Genomic DNA, 22,046 nt, shown 5'->3' with positions numbered 1-22,046 from the left:
AAAACCATTGGAATTCTGGTTGCGTCTGCAAAGTTTTCGTTTTCATTATGAAGTTAGCTTTCGCCGATCCCCCTACCAGTGTTAGGGATTTAATATTTGATTTTCCCTCTACTTTTGCTATTCCTTTTCTGTGGAAAACGTGAATTTTTCTTTCAATATTGTTCGCTCAATCGAATCCTCCCCAGGGCACATCTGTTAGGAACCATGACCTTGCGGCCTTGGGCCTGCCTTAGCATAAGATTAATGGCCCAAGCAACGACGCATTAAATGCAGTTAAGCTCTCCCAACTTATAAATAACCTATTACAGACATACACACATACATTATATCAAATATATATTTATATATTTCTCACATACATAGCAAAAATGCCAAAACGCAATCCTCTGAAAAGTCAAAAGAATGTCTCGAAAAATATGCTTTGTTCGGTTAGGCACTTCAGTTTTCCGATAACTCTTCCCATATCCTTATTTTTGATCAATACCGATAGTTTGTAAGTAATGATTCGGATTCTAGAATATAGAACTTGGAAAATGAGCCCTTTGGTGGTTTCAAGGTATTTTCTAGTCGGGGCAGTCTCTTGTTGTTTTTCGTTCCATTAGATTTCATGTTCAGTTTTATGGGAGCGATTTATGGATTTGCCGACATCGAGCATACGCCTGATTGAACAGGCAGCCAGCAGAGAGAAACTGCCAGTAAAATTGCAAACTGACAGAAGCAAATATGAAATAAAATAACATAATTAAAATAGAATCAAGAATCCTCTGCCGACTAAAGAACTGCCGACTTTAAAATGCACTGAATCATGCACATTCACACCATAATGTAGCTAAATTTTCGATTCATAACTAGCCTGATTTCCGCATCATTGAATTCATTACTAAATCAAATTCCATAACAAATACAAAACTGCACAAAACATTGATACTATAGCTTTAAGGACATATAACATATCATTTTATTTTAATTCAACTTTTGGAAACCTTTTTAATCGATAATTTTAAAGGAAAATTAGTTATTGATTTTTTCAAACACAATCGATTTATACCAGACTACAACGGACGGACGCGGCTTAGTCAACTAAGGTCGTCATCATGCTTTAGAATTGATGTGCTTTATGGGCTCTACCACGCCGCATACATATGTATAGTTTTAGTTAGTAAATCAGTGCATCAATCAGTCAATCCCAAAAGGATGTCTATCAGCACAAACAGAATGAATAATTCATACTGAGTCAATCAGTGCATCGATAAAGCATTAAGTGCGCTGTGCACCGAACCGAGAGTCATTGAATAGTTCAATCAGTCAATCAATATAGTATCAATCAATATATATACAGTCAATATAGACAATATAGACCATGAAGTGTTACGTATTGAATCATGATATGCGATATACCCTCGCTCGTAAGAGCATCGCAGACAAGCGCCCCTGCATTTTCATCGCTCCCTGTGGCAAGTTTTGGACATTTTATGCGTCGGCCCGTTTAAGTGCCTCGTTTACAGCAGTTGGCAGCCTTTGCGCCTCCGTGCGTCTGCGTTATCCTGCGTCCTTGTCTGGCATTTGTACCATACAGCCTTGGCATGATTTCATTCCATTACGCGCTTTCCTTTTACAGCTGCTCCTCTCTCCCCTCAATCTCTCGCTTTTGTGGGTCGTTCTCTGGGTCCTTGCCTCGTACGGCCTCGCCTGCGCCGCGCACCGCCAGACAGCTCTACAAGCGGCCAGAATGAAAGCGAGACGAGTTGTTTTTTCTCGGCTTTCTCGATTCGCTTTTCGGGTTCAAAAGCACTCGAGCCACGCCCACCACGGGCGCACAACTAATCGATAAATTTGGGAAAAGCACTGGAAGTTCTCAGCTGGAAATGAAGCTGCGTGCAATGCGTCTGCAGGGGCGTTCGGGGGGAGGCGACGACGTGGGGTAGGAGTTGACTGTCTACCTATAAGTTTATTGTCTGCTTGTTTAGCCTTCAACTTGGCGGCAATGCCAAAAAACGACGCTGACGCCGATGCCGATGCCGATGCCAATGCCGACGCCGACGCTGTCTGGTGACCTTCAACTTTCAACTTTATTGCCATTGTCAGTCAGACAGCCAAGGCAGCCTAAAACAGACAGAACAACAACCCAGGCACACACCCCACCCACCCATATCTAACACCCAGCGCATGTCTGCTGGCGCGTTTTGGTAATTTCAGAAAGTTCCTCCCTCTTCTAAGGACCCGCTCTCAGCTGCTTCTCGGGCCTCTGCCATGCGCGACCTTGAAAATGGCCACGTTTGCACGTGAAAGGTGAAAGGCAGGTTCTTCAGTAAGTACTACTTTATATATATATGTATGTATGCATGTATATTATTATGTTCGTGTCTAATTCTCTTTTAGGTCTCTATTTGGTATCGTTTAGGTTTTCCTTTCCAAACATTTTCGCCTGGTTGATTTATTTGCAGACACAAAGCGGGTTAATAAACTGCACGCCACACTTAATCTTTTTTCTAAGCTCCTGTATAAAAATATGCAAGAATTACGTATTCATGAATAGGACATAAGACAGCTCAAACAAGAAAAATATTTAAAAATTTTTGAAAACTAAAGCACTATTATCCGGTTCGAAATCATTTCGAATTGCCCATATAAAATTTTAAATGCAGCTTAAATCTAAAATGCATATTAAAACAAGTAAGAAAGCTCTAGTCGAGACTGCTCGACTACGAGATCCCCTGAACCCTACAAGCAACTGATATTTCAATAATAGTTAGCACACACACACGCACACGCACACACACACGCATATAAACAAATACACGCACACACATACACATACAAACAAACACACGCATACACACACACTCACATGTACAGGCGATTGCGCTTGGGTTGCGCTGCAGTGTTGGCAATATTAGGAGAACTTATTTGTTGAATAATTTAATTTCTAGACGTACGATCGTAATGAAACTTTCAGAACGTAATCATAATGTTTAAATGTATGTGTATATCGAAGCACAAGTCTCTAGTATTTGATATACGACTTTTACAAAGATGATGCTGAGGGGGTGGATTTAGGGGTGGGGGGTAAATTTTAACAAAAACCGAAATTGTATAAAATACATCTTTATATACGTTTTAAATTTGGAGACTCTAGCTTGAAAGATGTAGGAGATATAATTATTTAAGTGATCTTCGATAAGGTTTTTTATCGATAAAAAAATATCGGAATGAGTTATCGTTTTTTAGTGATAAACTCGATATGCGCGTGATATATACGAACATTTAAAAAAAAAGTTGAAGTCTCTAGCTCTTATATCTCCTGAAATCGACGCGTTCAAACATACGGACAGACAGACGGACGGACGGACGGACGGACGGACAGACGGACAGGGCTAAATCGACTCAGCTCGTCGCCCTGATCAAGAATATATATACATTGTGGTGTCTGCCACGCCTCCTTCTGCCTGTTACATACATTTCAACAAAACCATTATACCCTGATTTCCCATTTTCAATGGGTTCAGGGTATAAAAAAAAAAAACTTCAAAGGCACTTGTATTATATTTTTTTTATATATATACATTTTTTGCTACAACACAAAATATAACCTATAGTTGATAGTATGTATATAATATACTATGTATAGTTTGTATATATCTAATAATAACCTATAGTTGATAGTATGTATATAATATACTATGTATAGTTGTATAAAATATATCTAATTTTAAATGTTCCCAAAAGGTCGAAATGCAACAACCATTACATTCAAGAACTATAAAAAAATGTGCCTTTCCTTCGCCAATTTAATGATGAACTATTAAATTTATTTTTTATTTGTTTTTCAGTTTCAACTCCATACAATTAAAATTAAAAACAAAAATATATAAATAAGGCAGCTTAAAAGCATCCGACTGAAAGCGCCATCTACATGTCAACACGCGTACATTCTGCATATACGCAAATAAACACGAGGTGGCGCTTTACAACGGTTCAAGACAAAAGCTCGCAATCGCCTATCTCGCTCTCGCTCGCACTCACCTGTTTTGCCATTGGGACTGTATGGATCGTAGCTGCCTGCTGACATGGGCGATGCATAACCATTGGACATGTTGTAGCTATGATTCTGTGAACCGGGTGACGGCGACAGCGGCGGAGCTGAGCTTGGCACGCTGCCTGGACTTGGCGTCGACATCCAATCCTCGGGCCTGCAATGACACACAAATCTTGAGTAAGAGCAAAGAAAAAGCTCTAATAAAACTTACGCATCGAGCCGAGCACGTTTGTTGGGCACAAATACTAAATGCCCGTTGGAGGAAGCAGCAGCCGCAGCTGTCGCGGCGGCCGCTGCGGCCGAAGTAGACGCAATGCCGCTGCTGGCGTTAGCTGCGGAACTACTATTGCTAATGTTATTGCTATTAGTGGTGGTCAAGGCGATTACGTCAGGCATGGGTTCAGTTTTAATAACTGTAGAGGGTGCTGGCGTCAGCGTCGGCATCGGCGTCAGCGTCAGCGTTGGCGGCAGCGCAGGCGTTGTCATCAACGCTGGCGCTGCCGTGGCAGTTGTCAATAGCTTTAATTTATCCTCAACACTGATTGCAGTTGTAGCTGAAGCTGCTGTTGTCGTTGTCGTAGCTGCACCGCCATTTATGTTGGCCACTTGAAAGGTCAAGGCAGCATTGTTATTGCTGATGCCAGCGCTTGCGGCGGCGGCTGCTGACGCTGCAGCTGCTACTAATTGTTGCTGCAACAATATGTGACTTGGTATTATCGACTGTTTTTGTTTGGTTGGGTGTTGTTGTTGCTGCTGCTGAAGTTGTTGTTGTTGTTTTTGTTGGTGCTGCTGTTGTGTGGCATTCAAACGGTACATATTGCATGCATGTTATTCTTAATAGCAGTTGAATGTTGTTGTTGCTGCAATGGCGTATGACAACATGGCCACGCCTTCATGTTGTCTAAGAGCATTTTATTTTACATAATTTGTGAGATGTCGTCCTGCTGAAACAGAATAAATATAATACATATTAAAAAATTAATGTTTGAATTCATAATTAAAGTAATCTGGACAAAAATATTTATTCAACGCCCCCGGGTGGACTCGAACCACCAACCTTTCGGTTAACAGCCGAACGCGCTAACCGATTGCGCCACGGAGGCTGCGTTGACAGCGCGAAATTTCTTCATAATTTGAAGGAAAGCAAATTCATAGGTATTCAAGATTTAGAACTTGGAGCTTTTGAGTAAAGCTGATTTAAAAGTTCTATTCAACGATACTACATATATAGCATTGGACGTGAAATTTTCAGCTGCCTCCGTGGCGCAATCGGTTAGCGCGTTCGGCTGTTAACCGAAAGGTTGGTGGTTCGAGTCCACCCGGGGGCGAAACCTATCCTTTTTTATAATTATTTTATTATATTATTTTCATATGATTTATATATGTTTTTGAATAAATTGTATTTCTTTAATAGGTTTTTCGTTACACTATCAATTGGCAAGTAGTTTGTTTCTCATTTATTTAGTTCGCATGACCCAATGTCAATTACCTGATTGAAATGAGGTCAATGCAGCAGTTAAATTCACCTGAACCGCTCGTAATAATTGCAGCCTACATGCACACGACCCCGTTTCACCCTTAACGATACTATAGACCATCTTCCCTTTGTTTTTGCATACCGAATCGTTGTCTGGCAGCATTAATGATATGCTCAAGAGAATGCAAAACTATGCCCACAATATCTTACACTCGCACACACATATAATTAGTTAGATATACATATGTACAATGTATACTAAATATGTATTCATATATGCGAGCCGTGTGTGGCGCCAGCATATTGACCCAGAATCCTTGATAAGGTCGCTAACGCCGACGTTGACCCAATTTCCCTGTAGCGCTACTTATGTAAGAATGTGTATGCACATAAAGTGTTAAATAGCTAATCAAAGCAATCGGATATAACAAATTATTATTCCCAGTGTATAGAAAGTATATTTTTGAAATTAAATTTAGGAATAATTTTTATAATATGTTAAGTAATTATAACCTATACTCAATTATAAGCCAATTATGTGGACACAACTAAAATTTTGATTGATATGCATTGCAATATGAATTTTACAATCAAATAATAAAACAAGTAAGAGTGTTCTAATCGAGAGTGATCGACTAGGAGATACCCTAAACCCTCCAAGCTGATATTTCAATCATTCAGCACTTCTTTTATGCACACATGCACACATTTGCATCCACACGCAGTCATAAACAAGCGCTCTGCTAACTGCGCAATAAGCAGCGACTGCGCTTAGGTTGCGCTCCAATGTGGGCAATATTATGAAAATTTATTTGTTCAATAACTTCTTTTGTAGACGGACAATCCTAATCAGACATTCAGAACTTAATCATAATGTTTAAATATGTGTATATTTTAAAGCACAAGTCTCCAGTACTTGAAATAGGTTTTTTACAAATTGAGGGCGAAGGGGGCGTGGTATCCAACATCTATAAATTACAAAATTTTTATAACCATTAAATATATAAACACAGTGAATCTGAAGTCTGATTTCCCATTTTCAATGGGTTCAGGGTATGAATATACCGTTTATAGCTTTATAGAAGGCATACACGAATTGGCGGATTGAAATCTATTTATGGGACACACGTTTAAATATAGAACAAGCTTTTTTCCATTTTTTTTTATTTTATTTATTTACATATGTATATTTTTTTTTTTTCTTCTTGCAATTGGCAAAAGTTTGTTAGCCTTTTGTCGTTAACATGTTGCACTTGCACTCATTTTAAAATGATCCCAGCAAATAACTCATTTGTTTATAAGCTTATACATATGTACATACGTATGCATGTCTAAATATACTGCAGTCTGTCTGTCGTATGACTAAACCAACCAACTGTCTGACCAATGGACCGATTTTGCAAACGATGCATTTCCGCTGTGAAAAATTGTTTTTGTTTTCACAAACAAAAAGAGAGAAAAATAAAATAAATAACATGAAAAAGGGGACGACTCAAAAACTCATCTGCATTGCCAATTGGCGCTGAAACAAAACAGCTGCAATTTATGTATGTGCATTACAATTAGCAAAAGAGTTTCAGTTTTCCACTTCTTATTTTCCTCTTTTGAGGGCAATGAATTGCACTTTCAATTGCAAAGTAATAAAAAAGACGACCAAGGGTCTGTAGGGGCCTTTTGCTTAGTTATAACTAAGACTAAAACAAATTTCAGTGAAAACTCAATTTACTTATGTCATACAAATCAATTTATTAATTGGTCTTCTACTCACCAATTTTGAATTAAGCTAATCAAGTCATTCAATCCAAAATGTTTTTTTGTCCTTTTCTTTGTGTATGCGTGTGTTTTCTTTTTTTAATCACCCACGAAACTGTAAATGAGTACGAAAACAAAAGCAGCTCAATTCAGAGCTCAAAGACATTTTCTTGACACATCATCGTCAACATCAATTGCAATACAAATTCTTCTTGTTTTTCCATCATACAAATGACACTTATCACACTGTGCGCAAAGGCAATGAGCGGGAGAACGACTGAGAGAGTGACAGAGAGAGCGTGTGCAGTTACGGGGCTGACTATGCAATTGGGTCTCAGTCAAAAAGCAATAGCAACTCCAACCTACCGCCCAATCTCCCCTTCACCGTTTCTCTCTCTCTCTCTCTCTCTCTCTCTCTCTCTCTCTCTCTCTCTCTCACACACACACACACGCACACACACACACTCACTCACTCACTCACTCACTCAAACACGTGCGTTCTAGCATATTTATCGAAGAAAGCACACAGCATCAAAACGTCTGAATGAAATTCGTTCAATGTACTTCGTTAATAAATTACATTAAATGTTATGTCGGCGATTTGATTAAACATTACACGCGGTTTTTTGAAAAGAAAAAAAAAACAACAAGAAAATGCATTCTCTATCTGCCTCTCGCTTTTCATGCATTCTGTAGGTTGAGCTCTTGCTTTTCCCTGACTGTCTCTTCGTTGGCGCTCTCTCTGAGGTGAGTCCACGAGTAAACAGCGGTCGCGACTGCATGGAAGTGACGTGTGGGTGGTAAAAGAGAGAAGGGTAACGTTATTCGCTGCGCTGACCAGCGATTTCGGCAAAAGAAATAACAACAAAACCTTCGCATTTTGCTGCACTCATTTGCGCTCTCAGTTATTAGCGTGCGTGCTCTCTTCCATTTTTGCCTCTCTTCACCTCTCCCTTCACTCCTATGTCTAGGAGTAAACAAGCGCCAACAAATGCATGGAACTGTCATGTGAGTGGGAAAGGGAGGACAACGTCACTCACCATTCGCAGCAGCAGCAACAACAACAACAGAAACAGCAGCAACTCTTGGCACGGCACAGTTTTGCTGTTGCTTAGAAGTTTACACACAAATTTGAATGCATCTGTATGTACATATGTATTGTAACTAACTTTTTTACCGCTGCTGTTGTGGTTCTTACTGTTATTGTTATTCTTTTTTTCTTACACATAACTTTTTTCACAAGCAAATTATACAGACAAATACACGCACACTCGCAATTACGCACACTCACACACGCACATACAACAATAACAATTTGAAATGCACGTAAACAAGCACGCTCACAGAGACAAGGCGGTAGGCGCATACAAGTTGTATTAATTAAACTAAAATCTGTTTCACTTTACGTTTTGGTTTGCTGGTATTTCTAGCACACCACTTGTTTCTATTTCTTTCCTCCTTTTTTCTGCACCGTCAAGCGACATAAACGACGCGCAATGTAATTTTTATTACACGAGAGCCGCACATAAAAACTAAAACTAAAAGGCCGCCGTTGCCGTTAGCCCGTTGCTACTGCTGCCGTGGCTGCCGCTGCTGCGCTGCGTGGCTGTGGGAGAGAAACGGGCGATACCTCGATAGGCGCTCATTTAGCAAGCGCTCTCGCGCTCTTTTTCCCCTCTCATTTTAGTTGTCATCTCTTTTGCTTATGCGGGGGCGAGTGTGGAGAGCTTGCGATTGTTATTGCTGTGCATTTGCTTGAGGCGCATGCGCACTTTTCAATATTTTTACTTGGCAGTGCTACGCGCTGTGTTTGATTTTGCCTTTGCCTTTGCCGTTGCCTTTGCTTAAGCTGCGCTCAACTTTCGCGCGAAGAGCAACACGAAACCCGACAACAACATACATAGAAGTGGCAGCAGTCGTATGTTATCGATATGTACTGTGGTGCGAGTTATGTGTGCACACATATAACTTTTTGTAGATCACATACTATTATGAATTTTAACTAGGCAAATAATGCTAATTAATATTTATTTGTTTTCGTTTTTTACTATTTGCAAGCTCAATTTAATACCTTTTCAATCAACTGCTGCTCTACGCGAATTAATGATAATGCTTAAAATTCGAAGTTCTGTCCCACTGTGCACGCACACATATACAATTTTGGAGCCAGCGTGCGGAACTTTTCAAAAAACTGGTTTTCGACGCGCGGCTCATTGTTTTTCTCTGATTGGTTGTTCGTTGTTGGCTGTTTATAGTTAAGTGTAGTTGTTGTTACTGTTGTTGTAGTCGGTATTCTCGGTTTCTTTTCGCTGTGGTTTTTAAGCTCTACTTGTTATTGTTGTGCTTTTGACTTTGTAACACACTTTTTCTGTTGATTTCGATGCTGCTGGCGTCGCGACGCGTCTCAGCGACGTCTTCGCTGCTATATGACTTTTGATTTTAATGCTTTTTTTCCTTAATGAAACTGTGCATGTGTGTGTACGGATGTGTGGAAGTGTGTATGTACATCTGTATGATGTTTGTTTCTGCTCGTTTTATCTGGTTGGCCGCTCTCTTCGGCCCGTCTGGTTTGGTCTTCTCACACTTCAGAGTGCATTAAGATTACGACAAACAATGAGAGGCACACGTGTTGTTTTTGTTTATGCCGCTAGTGCTTTCTACACTTCGTGGGAACTTGGCAATTTCTAAATTTAAGTGTCGTAAGCTTCTTCAGTCAAGTGAAAAAATCAGGTGTTTAAGGGTTGAAGCTTAGAATCGCTGATCCCCTGTTATGAATTAAGTATACTTCGTGACTTTTCCAATTCGATGTAAGCCCGACGCACTTAACCTCACTTACTCAATCTTACCAGTCACTCCCATTCCGCGTGTGTGCAGTAATCGTCTATTGAACCTGTTCACATTACCTAAGGTTAATCCAATAAAGCGTCCAACCGAACTACCCAGAGCTTTACGAAAATGCACATGCAATAGTTTAAAATAATGTGTTTAAATAAAGCTATTTGCACGTTGTATAACATTGAATTACATTTTCGAACTTGAAAAATAAAGCAAGCATGAAATTATCGGTGTACTTCGAGCCACTCTAATCGACTATCATCAAAGAGTATCACCTCAACTCAGCTGATTAAATGATTTTGCAAAATTTTGAGCCTCAGTCTATCCGTCCATATACTCCAATACCGTAGTAGTAGTACAAAATTATAGTTTTGTTTGATAACTTTTTTTTTTTCTTTAATGTCCTATGCAAACCTAAACAAGATGTGACCTATAATTCAAACAGTTATATGAAGGGCATATCTTATTTCCAATTAGCTAACACATACTTTTTTTTTATACCCTGAACCCATTGAAAATGGGAAATCAGGGTATAATGGTTTTGTTGAAATGTATGTAACAGGCAGAAGGAGGCGTGGCAGACCACATAAAATATATATATTCTTGATCAGGGCGACGAGCTGAGTCGATTTAGCCCTGTCCGTCTGTCCGTCCGTCTGTTCGTATGTTTGAACGCGTCGATTTCTGAAGATTTAAGAGCTAGAGACCTCAACTTTTTTTAAATGTCCGTATATACAGCGCGCATATCGAGTTTATCACTAAAAAACGATAACTCATTCCGATACTTTTTTATCGATAAAAAACCATATCGAAGATCACTTAAATAATTATATCTCCTACATCTTTCAAGCTAGAGTCTCCAAATTTAAAATGTATATTAAGATGAATTTTATACAATTTTGGTTTTTGTTAAAATTTACCCCCCACCCCTAAATCCACCCCCTCAGCATCATCTTTGTAAAAGTCGTATATCAAATACTAGAGACTTGTGCTTCGATATACACATACATTTAAACATTATGATTACGTTCTGAAAGTTTCATTACGATCGTACGTCTAGAAATTAATTTATTCAACAAATAAGTTCTCCTAATATTGCCAACACTGCAGCGCAACCAAAGCGTAAACGCCAGTATATGCGTGTGTGTGGGGGTATGCGTGTGTTTATTTGTATGTGTATGTGTGTGCGTGTATTTGTTTGTATGCATGTGTGTGTGTGTGCGTGTATTTGTTTGTATGCATGTGTGTGTGTGCGTGTGCGTGTGTGTGTGCTAACTATTATTGAAATATCAGTTGCTTGTAGGGTTCAGGGGATCTCGTAGCGAGCAGTCTCGACTAGAGCTTTCTTACTTGTTTTTTTTTTTTTTTAAATAATTAAAAAATTAATAAGTAAGAAAGCTCTAGTCGAAACTGCTCGACTGGGAGATACCCTGAACCCTCCCAGATGATTTTCGAATAATTGTGCACTTCTTCTATGCACACATTACATACATTTACATCCACACGCACGTATAAGCACGCGCTCTGCATGAGGATAATATTATATGAATTTACTTATTAAATAATTTATTTCATGGTAGAACTATCTTCCTAAAACTTTCAGAACATGATCATAATGTTCGAATATGTGTACATATATTCTTAGGCACAAGTCTCTAGTACTTGAAATATGTTTTTTTGTTTTTAAATTGGGGGCAAAGGGGCGTGATATCCGAAATCTGTAAATTACAAAATCTTCATATCCATTAAATATATATACACAATGAATCTGAAGACTCCAGATCTAGAAGTATTCAAATTAGGCTGAAAAAACAAAATCAATTTATCGATTATCCTCGATAAAAAGGTATCGATTGAGTTATCGAAAAAAATTGATAAACTTGTACTGCGTATGCTATACACGAGTGTGCATGCCACATGTCAGCTCTCTAGCTCTTCCTCATATGAACAGATGGACAGACAGACACACGACCAGGGCTAAATAGACTCAGCTCGTTGCCCTGATCAAGAATATATATACATACATATGTATTCTTCATAGGGTCTGCCACGCCTGTTTTGCCTGTTATATATGTGCTTTTCAACGTATTAAATAATAATACAGACGGGCATTGCACAAACCCAATATACTTTTCCCCTTTGGCGCGAAGTATTATAAAAAAGCGCGATGAGCAATGAGGAAAATGTAAAAGCAACGAAAACAACAATACAATAATAATAACAACAACAGAAACGAAACGAAAACAGCGACGACAACGACAACAGCAAGTTGAATGACATAAAACATCAAGTGACCTTCAACTCTGCGACTGAACCTTAGAAAAAAAAATGAATAATTTTACACTCGAAACAAACACTACCACATACACACACACATTCAGATGCAACTTACAGCATTTTACAATGGCCACATGGCGCATCGTATATGTGAGCAGAGCGAAAATAGGAGAGCGAGAGCAAAAGCACGTCGAAACACGCAAGCATGGCAGGAAAAAAGATAGGAATTTGCAATAGTGTTGCAAGCGCCAAGCACACACACACGCAAACGCGCACACACACTTAGGCATTGGGCTGCAATGCCCAAAAAGCAGTCTGTTGATGAATATGAGCGTGAGAGAGCGCCGACTAGCTGGCTTACTGCATGGCGTACAGCAATGAAGAGAGCGAGAGAGGGAAAGACTACGAATGCCTAGGCTGAGAGCGCAGTCAATTGCAACTACAACTACGACCACAAAAGCAAATACAAATACAGCAAGCGAGTAGGTTGGGGCGTCCTATTTAACGTTGCATGTTTATTTTTAGCTCAGGCAACATAGGCGGTGGCCGAGGAAGAGACGGAGACGGAGACGGAGGCAGAGGCAAAGCCAACAGGCAAAAGCAAAATTGCATTCACTCTCGCTTTAGTTCTTTTTGCTTTTGATTTTTTGATTTTTGTTTTAGGGCGTTGTACAAGCGTAAGTTTGAAAGAGAACGGGAAGGCGGCCGTACAGGCAGATTTTTGCTATGTCAGCGGATGCATCATGTGACGACGAGTTGCAGTTGCATGAGGAGGGGAATGTTTGAGGACCAGCATGACATGTGGAATGTCGTGCATACCATTTACACCTGTTTAAATGACACAGGTAGGACAAAATTGTTTCATTTTTATTTATTTGCATTATTGTTGGCAAAAAGGTTAAAAACATTAAATGAAGGAAAGCGATGAATGGGGTAAGCAATGAAGCCAACAAGAAAGATATTGAAAAAAGAGTTGTGTAAATAAAATGGACGGCTGGCGAAATCAAAGTTAAGGAACTGTCAGAATTTCAAGAAGAAGATTTCAGAAAATTAAAATATAGGTTTGACTAGTATCACTATTGATACCATTGAAAAAGAAACTGTAGGTTTCGTAATAAATAAATATCCGTATAGCGACTATCCGGAAAAAATATATAAAAAATAAAAAATTTCTTCCTCATGCAAATCGATTCCGTCCAATATTTCATCTGGTTTTGTAATTTTTAAGAAATATTGGGAATCGTCAGCTTGCCCGTTTATGGCCATTTCGTTCAGTTCCAACAGTTCTTTACAATTTATGCATTCAAAGCGTGAACCACGAAATGAGCATTTAACAAGTAAGAAGACTCTCGACTAGGAGATACCCTGAACCCTCCATTCTTATCATTTTGCACTACTTTTATGCAGGTACACATACATACACATGCATCCACCCTCACGCGCCCGCGCTCTGCTAACTGCGACTGCGCTTGGGCTGCGCTGCAATGTGGGCAATAATATGAGAATGTACTTGGTGAATAACTTCTTTTGTAAACACACGATCTTAATGAAATTTTCAGGGCGTAATTATATGGTCAAAATGTGTGTACATTCCAAAGCACAAGTCTCTAGTACTTGTAATACGTTTTTTACGGATTGGAAAATCTGTTGATTACAAAATGTTTGTATTTATCATATGTATATACACAGTAAATCTCCATGTCTAATAGTACTCCGATGAGGCTCAAAAAACAAAATCAATTTTTCGATTATTCTCGATAAAAAAGTTATCGGATGAGTTATCGAAAAAATAAAGCAAACTCGTACTGCGTATGGTATACACGAGTATGCACACAAAATTTCAGCTCTCTAGCTCTTATATCTTCTGAGATCTCGGCATTCATACGGACAGACGGACGGACAGGGCTATATCGACTCAGCTCGTCGTGCTGATATATACTTTATGGGGTCTGCGATGATTCCTTCTGCCTGTTACATACATTTTCACAAAAACATTATACCCTGATTTCCCATTTTCAATGGGTTCACGGTATAAAAAGGGGGGGACGAATTGGTTTAGAAATACCTATAGGCCATTGGGATGCGGCTGAATTAAGTTCAACATGCCCGTTCAGAAGCTCAAAGTTTTTCAAACTTTTTCAGTGTCAGTGTTTTCAGTGTCGCTGAAATGTGCATCGTCCTTTACCGCTTTAACCTTTTTTGCTATCACATCCTTGACCCAAACAACGTTCAATGAGTTCAATGAGAAGCCAATGGAAAACTATAACCACGCAGATCTTCTCTATATTTTATATACACTACTTCGAAATGATGTAAATGAAACTGTTTACTCAAATATATAGGGCAATGTCTTTTATTAAGGCACCCCAACTTCAAACTGCTTTATTTAGAATACTAAAATATAGAAAATTGATGTAATTAATAGAAACGAAGATAAAAATCAGGTCTCTGGCATCATTAGGAATCCAGATATTTAAGTTTTTATATGAACACATACACTCATACGTTGAGTGATACTAAAAATAGATACCGAGTCATTGGTAGGACAATCTATTATACTCTATTTTGAAGCATTTACAGTATGGGCACCACATATCAAATAAGAAAGCGACTCACAATAGTAATAAAATGGGAAGGTCTTCTTCCTGGCAGTGTGACGCCGTTGCTTTGGGAGGGGCAAGGACTTATATATATATATATATATATATATATATATATATATATATATATATATATATATATATATATATATATATATAGATTTACAACCCTGCTATTTCTTAGCTAAGAAGTTCCAGACAATTTTAAGGACTGTGGTACTGATAATACAGAGAATATGCATTGATAGTGTGGAATATGATACGACAATTTCGCGGGAATGCGGCGATATGTTAATCATGTCATATCGTATGAAAGGATATAAATCTCTTATTAAAAATATAATAATAAAAAATCATCTTTGGAGTTATTCAAATATTTTGTTATTCTAACCCAGATTAAATACTTCAAACAGTTTTCCATTATATTATTGGTAGAGAAAGATAAAGCTCCTGTGGCGCTTTGTTGATGACGTTAATAGCTTGCTGAAATTGCTGAAATTGGATTCAGCAACTTAATAAACCAAAATATATAAAATAATGACCTATAACCTATTCTAATTATCTAAACTCTGATGGAAAATAAACTTTAATTAGACCGTTGGTCCTGTGGCGCAATGGATAACGCGTCTGACTACGGATCAGAAGATTCCAGGTTCGACTCCTGGCAGGATCGCTAAGCGTCAATCAATTTTTTATTACCTGGTTACAACTGAAATAATAACAATTATCTAAATATTTATAAACATGTATATGTATATGTATATCTCTCATATTAATTTGGGTATTTTATTTCAAAATGGAAAATAATGCTGCAAAAGTATTTTTACAATTATTAGTCTTAAACTTCTTTAAAAAATTATTTTTTGTAAACTATATTTTGAACTTATGAACAGCAGCCTCCGTGGCGCAATCGGTTAGCGCGTTCGGCTGTTAACCGAAAGGTTGGTGGTTCGAGTCCACCCGGGGGCGGCGTTCTTCTATTTTATTTTTTTTTTTACTGCAAAACTATGCCCGATCACACTTTTCAAGGTCATCATTATTAATCTCGTGAGAAAGCCTATTGCAATCTACACAAGTTATGGAGCCAGTTTTTGTTTCTTTTCATTTTACCTATGGCTCTGGTTGTCATTGATCGTTTCAGCAAGACCCTAAAGCATAACATTGTCGCAAATAAGTCGGAAGAACTGAAACTAAATACACAGTCGGAGCTCAATGAATTAGATGAGCCCTTAGGAATTGTGCAGTGATTGAATGGTAAAACATGTCAAGATAAAAAAATAAAAATGTACGAGAAAATAATTATTAATGAATGACTTGTTAAGTCAAAATACTCCACGGTTTCGCAATCCTTCCCATACCGGGAATTGAACCCGGGCCTTCCGGGTGAGAGCCGGATATCCTAACCACTAGACAATATGGGAGATGGACTAAATTTGAACAAACGATTATTTCAGTGCCAGTGTTAACTGTAGAGCTAAAGAAATTATTTTATTTTACTTTTATTTTACAAGTAGACATCAGCTTTGTTTTCACTAAAGAACGCCATCCCGTTGTAAACATCTGAGGAGAGGAAAATATAATCGCCCAACGTGGGGCTCGAACCCACGACCCTGAGATTAAGAGTCTCATGCTCTACCGACTGAGCTAGCCGGGCTATGCGAAGATCATGCGATTTTCCTTTTAGCTCATCCACGCACCTTCATTTATGTAGAAAACAATAGCACTAACATAGATATTACAATAAATAATGTAAGCATACCAGAAACACACCTTAAAATTCTAGGTTTAACTGTAGACAGTAAATATAATTGGAACGAGCATATCAAATCTTTAACAAACTCATTAAATATAATTAAATGTTTAAGGAGCAATAAGTTAAAAAGCAATGCCTCATCTCTCATTAATATAACTAAATCTTTCAATCTACGGTAAAACAAACAAAACCAATCATGCAAAACTTTCCACTCCCTACCATTCCTCCATAAGACTCTCATTAGGCGTCTTCCTTACTACTCCAATAAAAGCCATGCTGGCAGAAACAGGACTCACCGCTTCCAATGGTGCATTGGAAGAAATATTATTTCGATAACACACTCCTCAAGCAATTTAAACGAAAAGCAATCCAAAAGTCATCAAGCTTAGAAATTATCATCAAAACAGGTAAGAAGGCTCTAGTCGAGACTGCTCGACTAGGAGATACCCTGAACCCTACAATCTGATATTCTAATCATTCTGCAATTCTTTTATGCTTCCTAACGCACGTATAAAAACGCGCTCTGCTTAATGCACAGTAAGCAGCGACTGCGCTTGAGCGGCGCTGCAGTGTTGGCAATATTATGAGAATTTATTTGTTGAATAATTTAATTTCTAGACGAACAATCTTAATGAAAGCACAAGTCTCTAGTATTTGAAATGCGTTTTTTACAAATTGGGGACGAGGGGGGCGGGGTATCAAAAATCTGTTGATTACAAAATGTTTGTATTCATCATATGCATATACACAGTAAATCTGAAGTTTCCAGGTCTAATGGTGTTCAAATGAGGCTGAAAAAGCAAAATAATTTTTCGATTATTCTCAAATTTCAGCTCCCTAGCTTTTCTATCTTCTGAGATCGACGCACTCATACAGACAGGCGGATGGACGGACAGACGGACAGGGCTATATCGACTCAGCTCGTCGTCCCGATCAAGAATATATATACTTCATTGGGTCTGCGATGATTCCTTCTGCCCGTTACATACTTTTCCACAAAACCATTATACCATTATTGAGGGTATAAAAAGTCTGCCTGAAGGCCTTTGTCGCTCTGGTTTAAAAAAATTGTTATTTAGATTTAATTCTTTGTAACAATAGTTAAATAAAGAAATAACTATATAAATATATAGTCATTAAATTTAATAAAATACGCTGGTTGGAAACTATATATTCATCAGTCCTTATTGGTCTAATGGTTTGCGCGCGATGTTGTTTTAGTATTTATTGCACCCGTGTTAAACAAAAATTTAAAATTTTCGTTGAATGTTTTTTTCTAAATAACATATGTATATATATATATATATATTTATACATATGCATACCCATATCTAGAATATCAATAAATTCCAAAATTTAGAAGTGCCCGGCTAGCTCAGTCGGTAGAGCATGAGACTCTTAATCTCAGGGTCGTGGGTTCGAGCCCCACGTTGGGCGATAGAGGATATTTTTGCTAAATGTCATTATTTTATACATTTACTTTATTGCTATATAACTTCAATATGATTGAGTAGCTCATATTGTCAGTTGCTCAATCACAAAAGCTCTTTTCTCTTATTTACGAGCCTACCCCAACTTTTTCGGCCTTGTCTGTTACAGAGACTTCTGGCGAATGAGCATAAAATAGACAGAAAAGATGGAATGGAGGTCGTGGAGAAGCCACCCGACAACGACAATAATCACACAGTTTTGCAGCACAAATAAGACTTTGATTTTCATTTGTTTTATTTTGCCCCTTTATTCTCTTCCTTACAATATGGAAATTGTAGATCATATGATCAACTGAGGACTGTATCATGTGCATCAACGAGGCATCCAACTTTTATATACACCTGCATTAAAATTGTACTTTATATAGCAAACTTATCACAATATTGTATATTTAATATATTATATTTTATATAAGAAACTTATCACAATATTGTACAATAAATACTTATGCTAATTATAAAATATATGTATTAAGTTAAATTATTAAGAGTAACACAAGTAAAGTCAAATATTTAAAAGTACAAGTAAAAATATGTATACATGACAATAGCAACCTTTATTTGGTCGCCCCTATGCCCTCCTGTCTAGAAAGTAGCGCAACCGAAAAGACTCGTGCGAAGCTCTTTAACAGCCTGCTGTCTCTGTCTCGCAACGCATATTTGTCTGCTTCTGCTTCTGCTTCAATATGCGCTCGTTTCGTATTTGTTTTGTTTCCTTTCGAACATTGTTTCGTTTTAATATTCAATTGCAAATTACTTTACCGACGGAGTGGTGCATGGGGGATGCATCCATTGAAAATGGGAAATCAGGATATAATGGTTTTGTTTAAAGTATGTAACAGGCAGACGGAGGCGTGGCAGAAGTAGATACATATATTCTTTATCAAAGCGACGAGCTGAGTCGATTTAGCCCCGTCCGTCAGTCCGTCTGTCCGTATGCATGAGCGCGTCGATCTCAGAAGATATAAGAGCTAGAGAGCTGAAATTGTGCATGCGTACTCGTGTATACCATATGCAGTACCAGTTTACCATATTTTTCGATAACTCATTCGATAACTTATTATCGAGAATAACCAAAAAACGGATTGTTTTTTCAGCCTAATTTGAACACTTTTTGACCGGGAGACTTCAGATTTACTGTGTATATAGTGCAGAATGTTTAGAATATCAGCTTGGAGGGTTCAGAGTATCTCCTAGTCGAGCAGCCTCCAGCAACCAAAGCTTAGCACCTGGAGTAGGTTGATGAGGAAGAACACAGCAGCTAATCGAGACTACGATTTATACATTGGAATGTAACGTTGCCCCGTTTATAGAGTACAGGAACTATAGCAACATGAGGTGTAAGATAGCTGCACCCATAGGGCCCGGCTAGCTCAGTCGGTAGAGCATGAGACTCTTAATCTCAGGGTCGTGGGTTCGAGCCCCACGTTGGGCGAACTGAATTTTTTGTATTTATATTTGGGGTACTAAGTAAGTGCATTATTTATAAATACAACAATAATTAGAAAATAGATCTTCAGTAACATATAACATTTGGATTCCTTTTAATATTAGTATAGGGATGGTCTTTGACAGTTGGCCCATTAGCTCAGCTGGTTAGAGCGTCGTGCTAATAACGCGAAGGCCGCGGGTTCGATCCCCCCATGGGCCAGTATAGAGAATACTTTTTTTTATGTTTTTGTGTTAAAGACCTATTTTTTCCGACAACAATTTTGATTTTATAAATCCTGGAAACGAAATGGCGTTAATATGGCCCATTAGCTCAGCTGGTTAGAGCGTCGTGCTAATAACGCGAAGGCCGCGGGTTCGATCCCCCCATGGGCCAACTATACTTTTTTTTTATGTACAGTATTCAAGCTAAAGGAGTTTAATTTATTAATTTAAATTTGAATGTAGTCTATTGTTTGCGTAATATCCGTCTTATTGTCCGTATTTCTCATACGGAGATCAAATGTTACTACAATATTGGAGACACTGAGACTTCAAACTCGAGTATATACCCGAATTAGAAAAGGTCACTGAATCGGGATCATTAATATTTTTATCATAGCTCACGTCAATGCTTGACTTGAGCGTAAAAACAAAAAAAAAAAACAAGCTAAGCCAGACGCAACGCGTTGATTAACCAGCTGAGCTAATGGGCCATATTAACCCCATATTGTATCCAGGATTTACAAAATCAAAGTTATTGTCGGAAAAACATAGGTCTTGTAACGCAAAAAAAAGTACTTTCTATACTGGCCCATGGGGGGATCGAACCCGCGGCCTTCGCGTTATTAGCACGACGCTCTAACCAGCTGAGCTAATGGGCCATATTAACGCCATTTTGTTTCCAGGATTTAAAAATCAAAATTATTGTCGGAAAAAATAGGTCTTTAACACAAAAACATATAAAAAAGTATTCTCTATACTGGCCCATGGGGGGATCGAACCCGCGGCCTTCGCGTTATTAGCACGACGCTCTAACCAGCTGAGCTAATGGGCCCCATGATCAAACACTTATAATCCAAGAATGACTAAGCTAAAAAGCGACAACAAATATGTATGTATATATATTTACTTACCTAAAAGATTTATAAATAGCTTAAGTTGGTGAATTGAACATAGACCTAAAATATTATGATTTCATTTATTATACACTTTCGGGTCAGAATGTGTTCAAATTATTTGAAAATCGTATATTTAGTTGAACGGATCGATCGATTTTAATTCTGCAAAATAAAGAGACACATATTAATAGCCAAAAGCAAAGAAATGTAAACAAATAACCAAAATTGTTTCAATAAATTTCAACGAAAGCTAATGAAGAAATAAAATTAACAGAAATTTTAAGAAGCAGACTGAAAAATATATGCCTCGTAGATATACATTGTTACATTCATACATACAAGCATACATTTGAAATCTAGTGAAGTGTGCGTGGAAGTAGAGCCGACGCAATAAATTTTCTGTGGTGTAGGTTAGGGCAAGCAGCGTGAACGCTTATTCGCTCGCACTTACTAAATACAGCGGCAAGGGAGAAAAAGAGACGGACGAGCACAGACAGGCAGGCAGTTGCATGGCCGAGTGCACTAGCAGAATGACGCATACGTTGACTGCGACTGCAGTTGCGACAGCGACCGAGCCAGAGAGCTTCAATAGGCCGATAAGCGACGCGCCGCAGCAACTTGCAGTTTTAGAAGAATGAGCGTAGAAACTTGCAGACGGCGCAAAAATGAAGCAGTGTAAAGCAGTATATATATATATATATATATATATGTGTGTGTGCAACCATGAAGGAAGAGCCGACAGGCTGGCATGGCCCGATGTCAGGGGCATGAAGTTGCAATGAAAATGAAATTGCAAGCGGGAACCTAGACACAGCCCCTTGCATGCATGCATACATACATACACACACACACACAATTTACACACTTACAGATGAGTATATACATATGTATCTGATCTATTTAAGTTTGTGTGTGTGTTTTGTGCGTTATATTTAGTTACTTGTCTCTGGTTCTTGCTGCATGCACATGCTATGTGGCAATTTTAGATACATGCATACATATGCATGTATCTGTAAAAACATTCGTAAGGCAAACTTCTAGCGCAAGAAGCAGACGCAATTTTTTCTCTCCGTTGCGCTATTTTCGCTTTCAACGAAGCTGCACAGCCCAAAATGGTGGACGCTTTTAATTCTTCAGACAAGTTTTCGATTGAGCAGGTTAATGGGGCTGTGAAATACGAGCTTTTTAGATACATAGATGCATGGAGACATAGGGCTGCGTGAGCGAGTTTAATCCATGTACATTCATATCTAATTTATACTCTTATATTATATTTT

General features: G+C 38.3%; 1 protein-coding gene and 12 non-coding genes across 14 annotated transcripts in view; 7 read left to right on the top strand and 6 right to left on the bottom strand.

The window, feature by feature from the left end:
• Positions 1-8,828, bottom strand: part of EcR (Ecdysone receptor) — a 97,536-nt gene extending 88,708 nt beyond the window's left edge. For both annotated transcript variants that reach the window (XM_089261451.1, XM_089261452.1), the window contains exons 1-3: positions 8,672-8,828; positions 4,248-4,980; positions 4,024-4,190 (exon numbers count right to left, since the gene is read on the bottom strand). In XM_089261451.1, coding sequence (XP_089117577.1) covers positions 4,024-4,190; positions 4,248-4,852 — 772 coding nt within the window. In that variant the 5' untranslated portion in view covers positions 4,853-4,980; positions 8,672-8,828. The remainder of the gene's footprint in view (positions 1-4,023; positions 4,191-4,247; positions 4,981-8,671) is intronic.
• Positions 5,066-5,139, bottom strand: TRNAN-GUU (transfer RNA asparagine (anticodon GUU)). Its single transcript has one exon. It is a non-coding gene; the product is annotated as a tRNA-Asn (tRNA).
• TRNAN-GUU (transfer RNA asparagine (anticodon GUU)) lies at positions 5,291-5,364 on the top strand. The gene has a single exon. It is a non-coding gene; the product is annotated as a tRNA-Asn (tRNA).
• A 6,749-nt stretch (positions 8,829-15,577) lies between the features above and the next one.
• Positions 15,578-15,650, top strand: TRNAR-ACG (transfer RNA arginine (anticodon ACG)). Its single transcript has one exon. It is a non-coding gene; the product is annotated as a tRNA-Arg (tRNA).
• Positions 15,651-15,872: 222 nt separating this feature from the next.
• On the top strand, positions 15,873-15,946 carry TRNAN-GUU (transfer RNA asparagine (anticodon GUU)). Its single transcript has one exon. It is a non-coding gene; the product is annotated as a tRNA-Asn (tRNA).
• Positions 15,947-16,326: 380 nt separating this feature from the next.
• Positions 16,327-16,398, bottom strand: TRNAE-CUC (transfer RNA glutamic acid (anticodon CUC)). Its single transcript has one exon. It is a non-coding gene; the product is annotated as a tRNA-Glu (tRNA).
• A 160-nt stretch (positions 16,399-16,558) lies between these two features.
• TRNAK-CUU (transfer RNA lysine (anticodon CUU)) lies at positions 16,559-16,631 on the bottom strand. Its single transcript has one exon. It is a non-coding gene; the product is annotated as a tRNA-Lys (tRNA).
• A 1,463-nt stretch (positions 16,632-18,094) lies between these two features.
• Positions 18,095-18,167, top strand: TRNAK-CUU (transfer RNA lysine (anticodon CUU)). Its single transcript has one exon. It is a non-coding gene; the product is annotated as a tRNA-Lys (tRNA).
• A 1,415-nt stretch (positions 18,168-19,582) lies between these two features.
• TRNAK-CUU (transfer RNA lysine (anticodon CUU)) lies at positions 19,583-19,655 on the top strand. The gene has a single exon. It is a non-coding gene; the product is annotated as a tRNA-Lys (tRNA).
• A 142-nt stretch (positions 19,656-19,797) lies between these two features.
• TRNAI-AAU (transfer RNA isoleucine (anticodon AAU)) lies at positions 19,798-19,871 on the top strand. Its single transcript has one exon. It is a non-coding gene; the product is annotated as a tRNA-Ile (tRNA).
• Positions 19,872-19,971: 100 nt separating this feature from the next.
• Positions 19,972-20,045, top strand: TRNAI-AAU (transfer RNA isoleucine (anticodon AAU)). Its single transcript has one exon. It is a non-coding gene; the product is annotated as a tRNA-Ile (tRNA).
• A 413-nt stretch (positions 20,046-20,458) lies between these two features.
• TRNAI-AAU (transfer RNA isoleucine (anticodon AAU)) lies at positions 20,459-20,532 on the bottom strand. Its single transcript has one exon. It is a non-coding gene; the product is annotated as a tRNA-Ile (tRNA).
• A 99-nt stretch (positions 20,533-20,631) lies between these two features.
• Positions 20,632-20,705, bottom strand: TRNAI-AAU (transfer RNA isoleucine (anticodon AAU)). Its single transcript has one exon. It is a non-coding gene; the product is annotated as a tRNA-Ile (tRNA).
• Between the last annotated feature and the right edge of the window lie 1,341 nt (positions 20,706-22,046).

The sequence above is a fragment of the Drosophila navojoa genome, chromosome 5, assembly GCF_054131105.1.
Source record: "Drosophila navojoa isolate 15081-1374.11 chromosome 5, UAZ_NAV_1.0, whole genome shotgun sequence".
NCBI lineage: Eukaryota > Metazoa > Arthropoda > Insecta > Diptera > Drosophilidae > Drosophila > Drosophila navojoa.
This window is presented reverse-complemented; position numbering and strand designations above follow the sequence as displayed.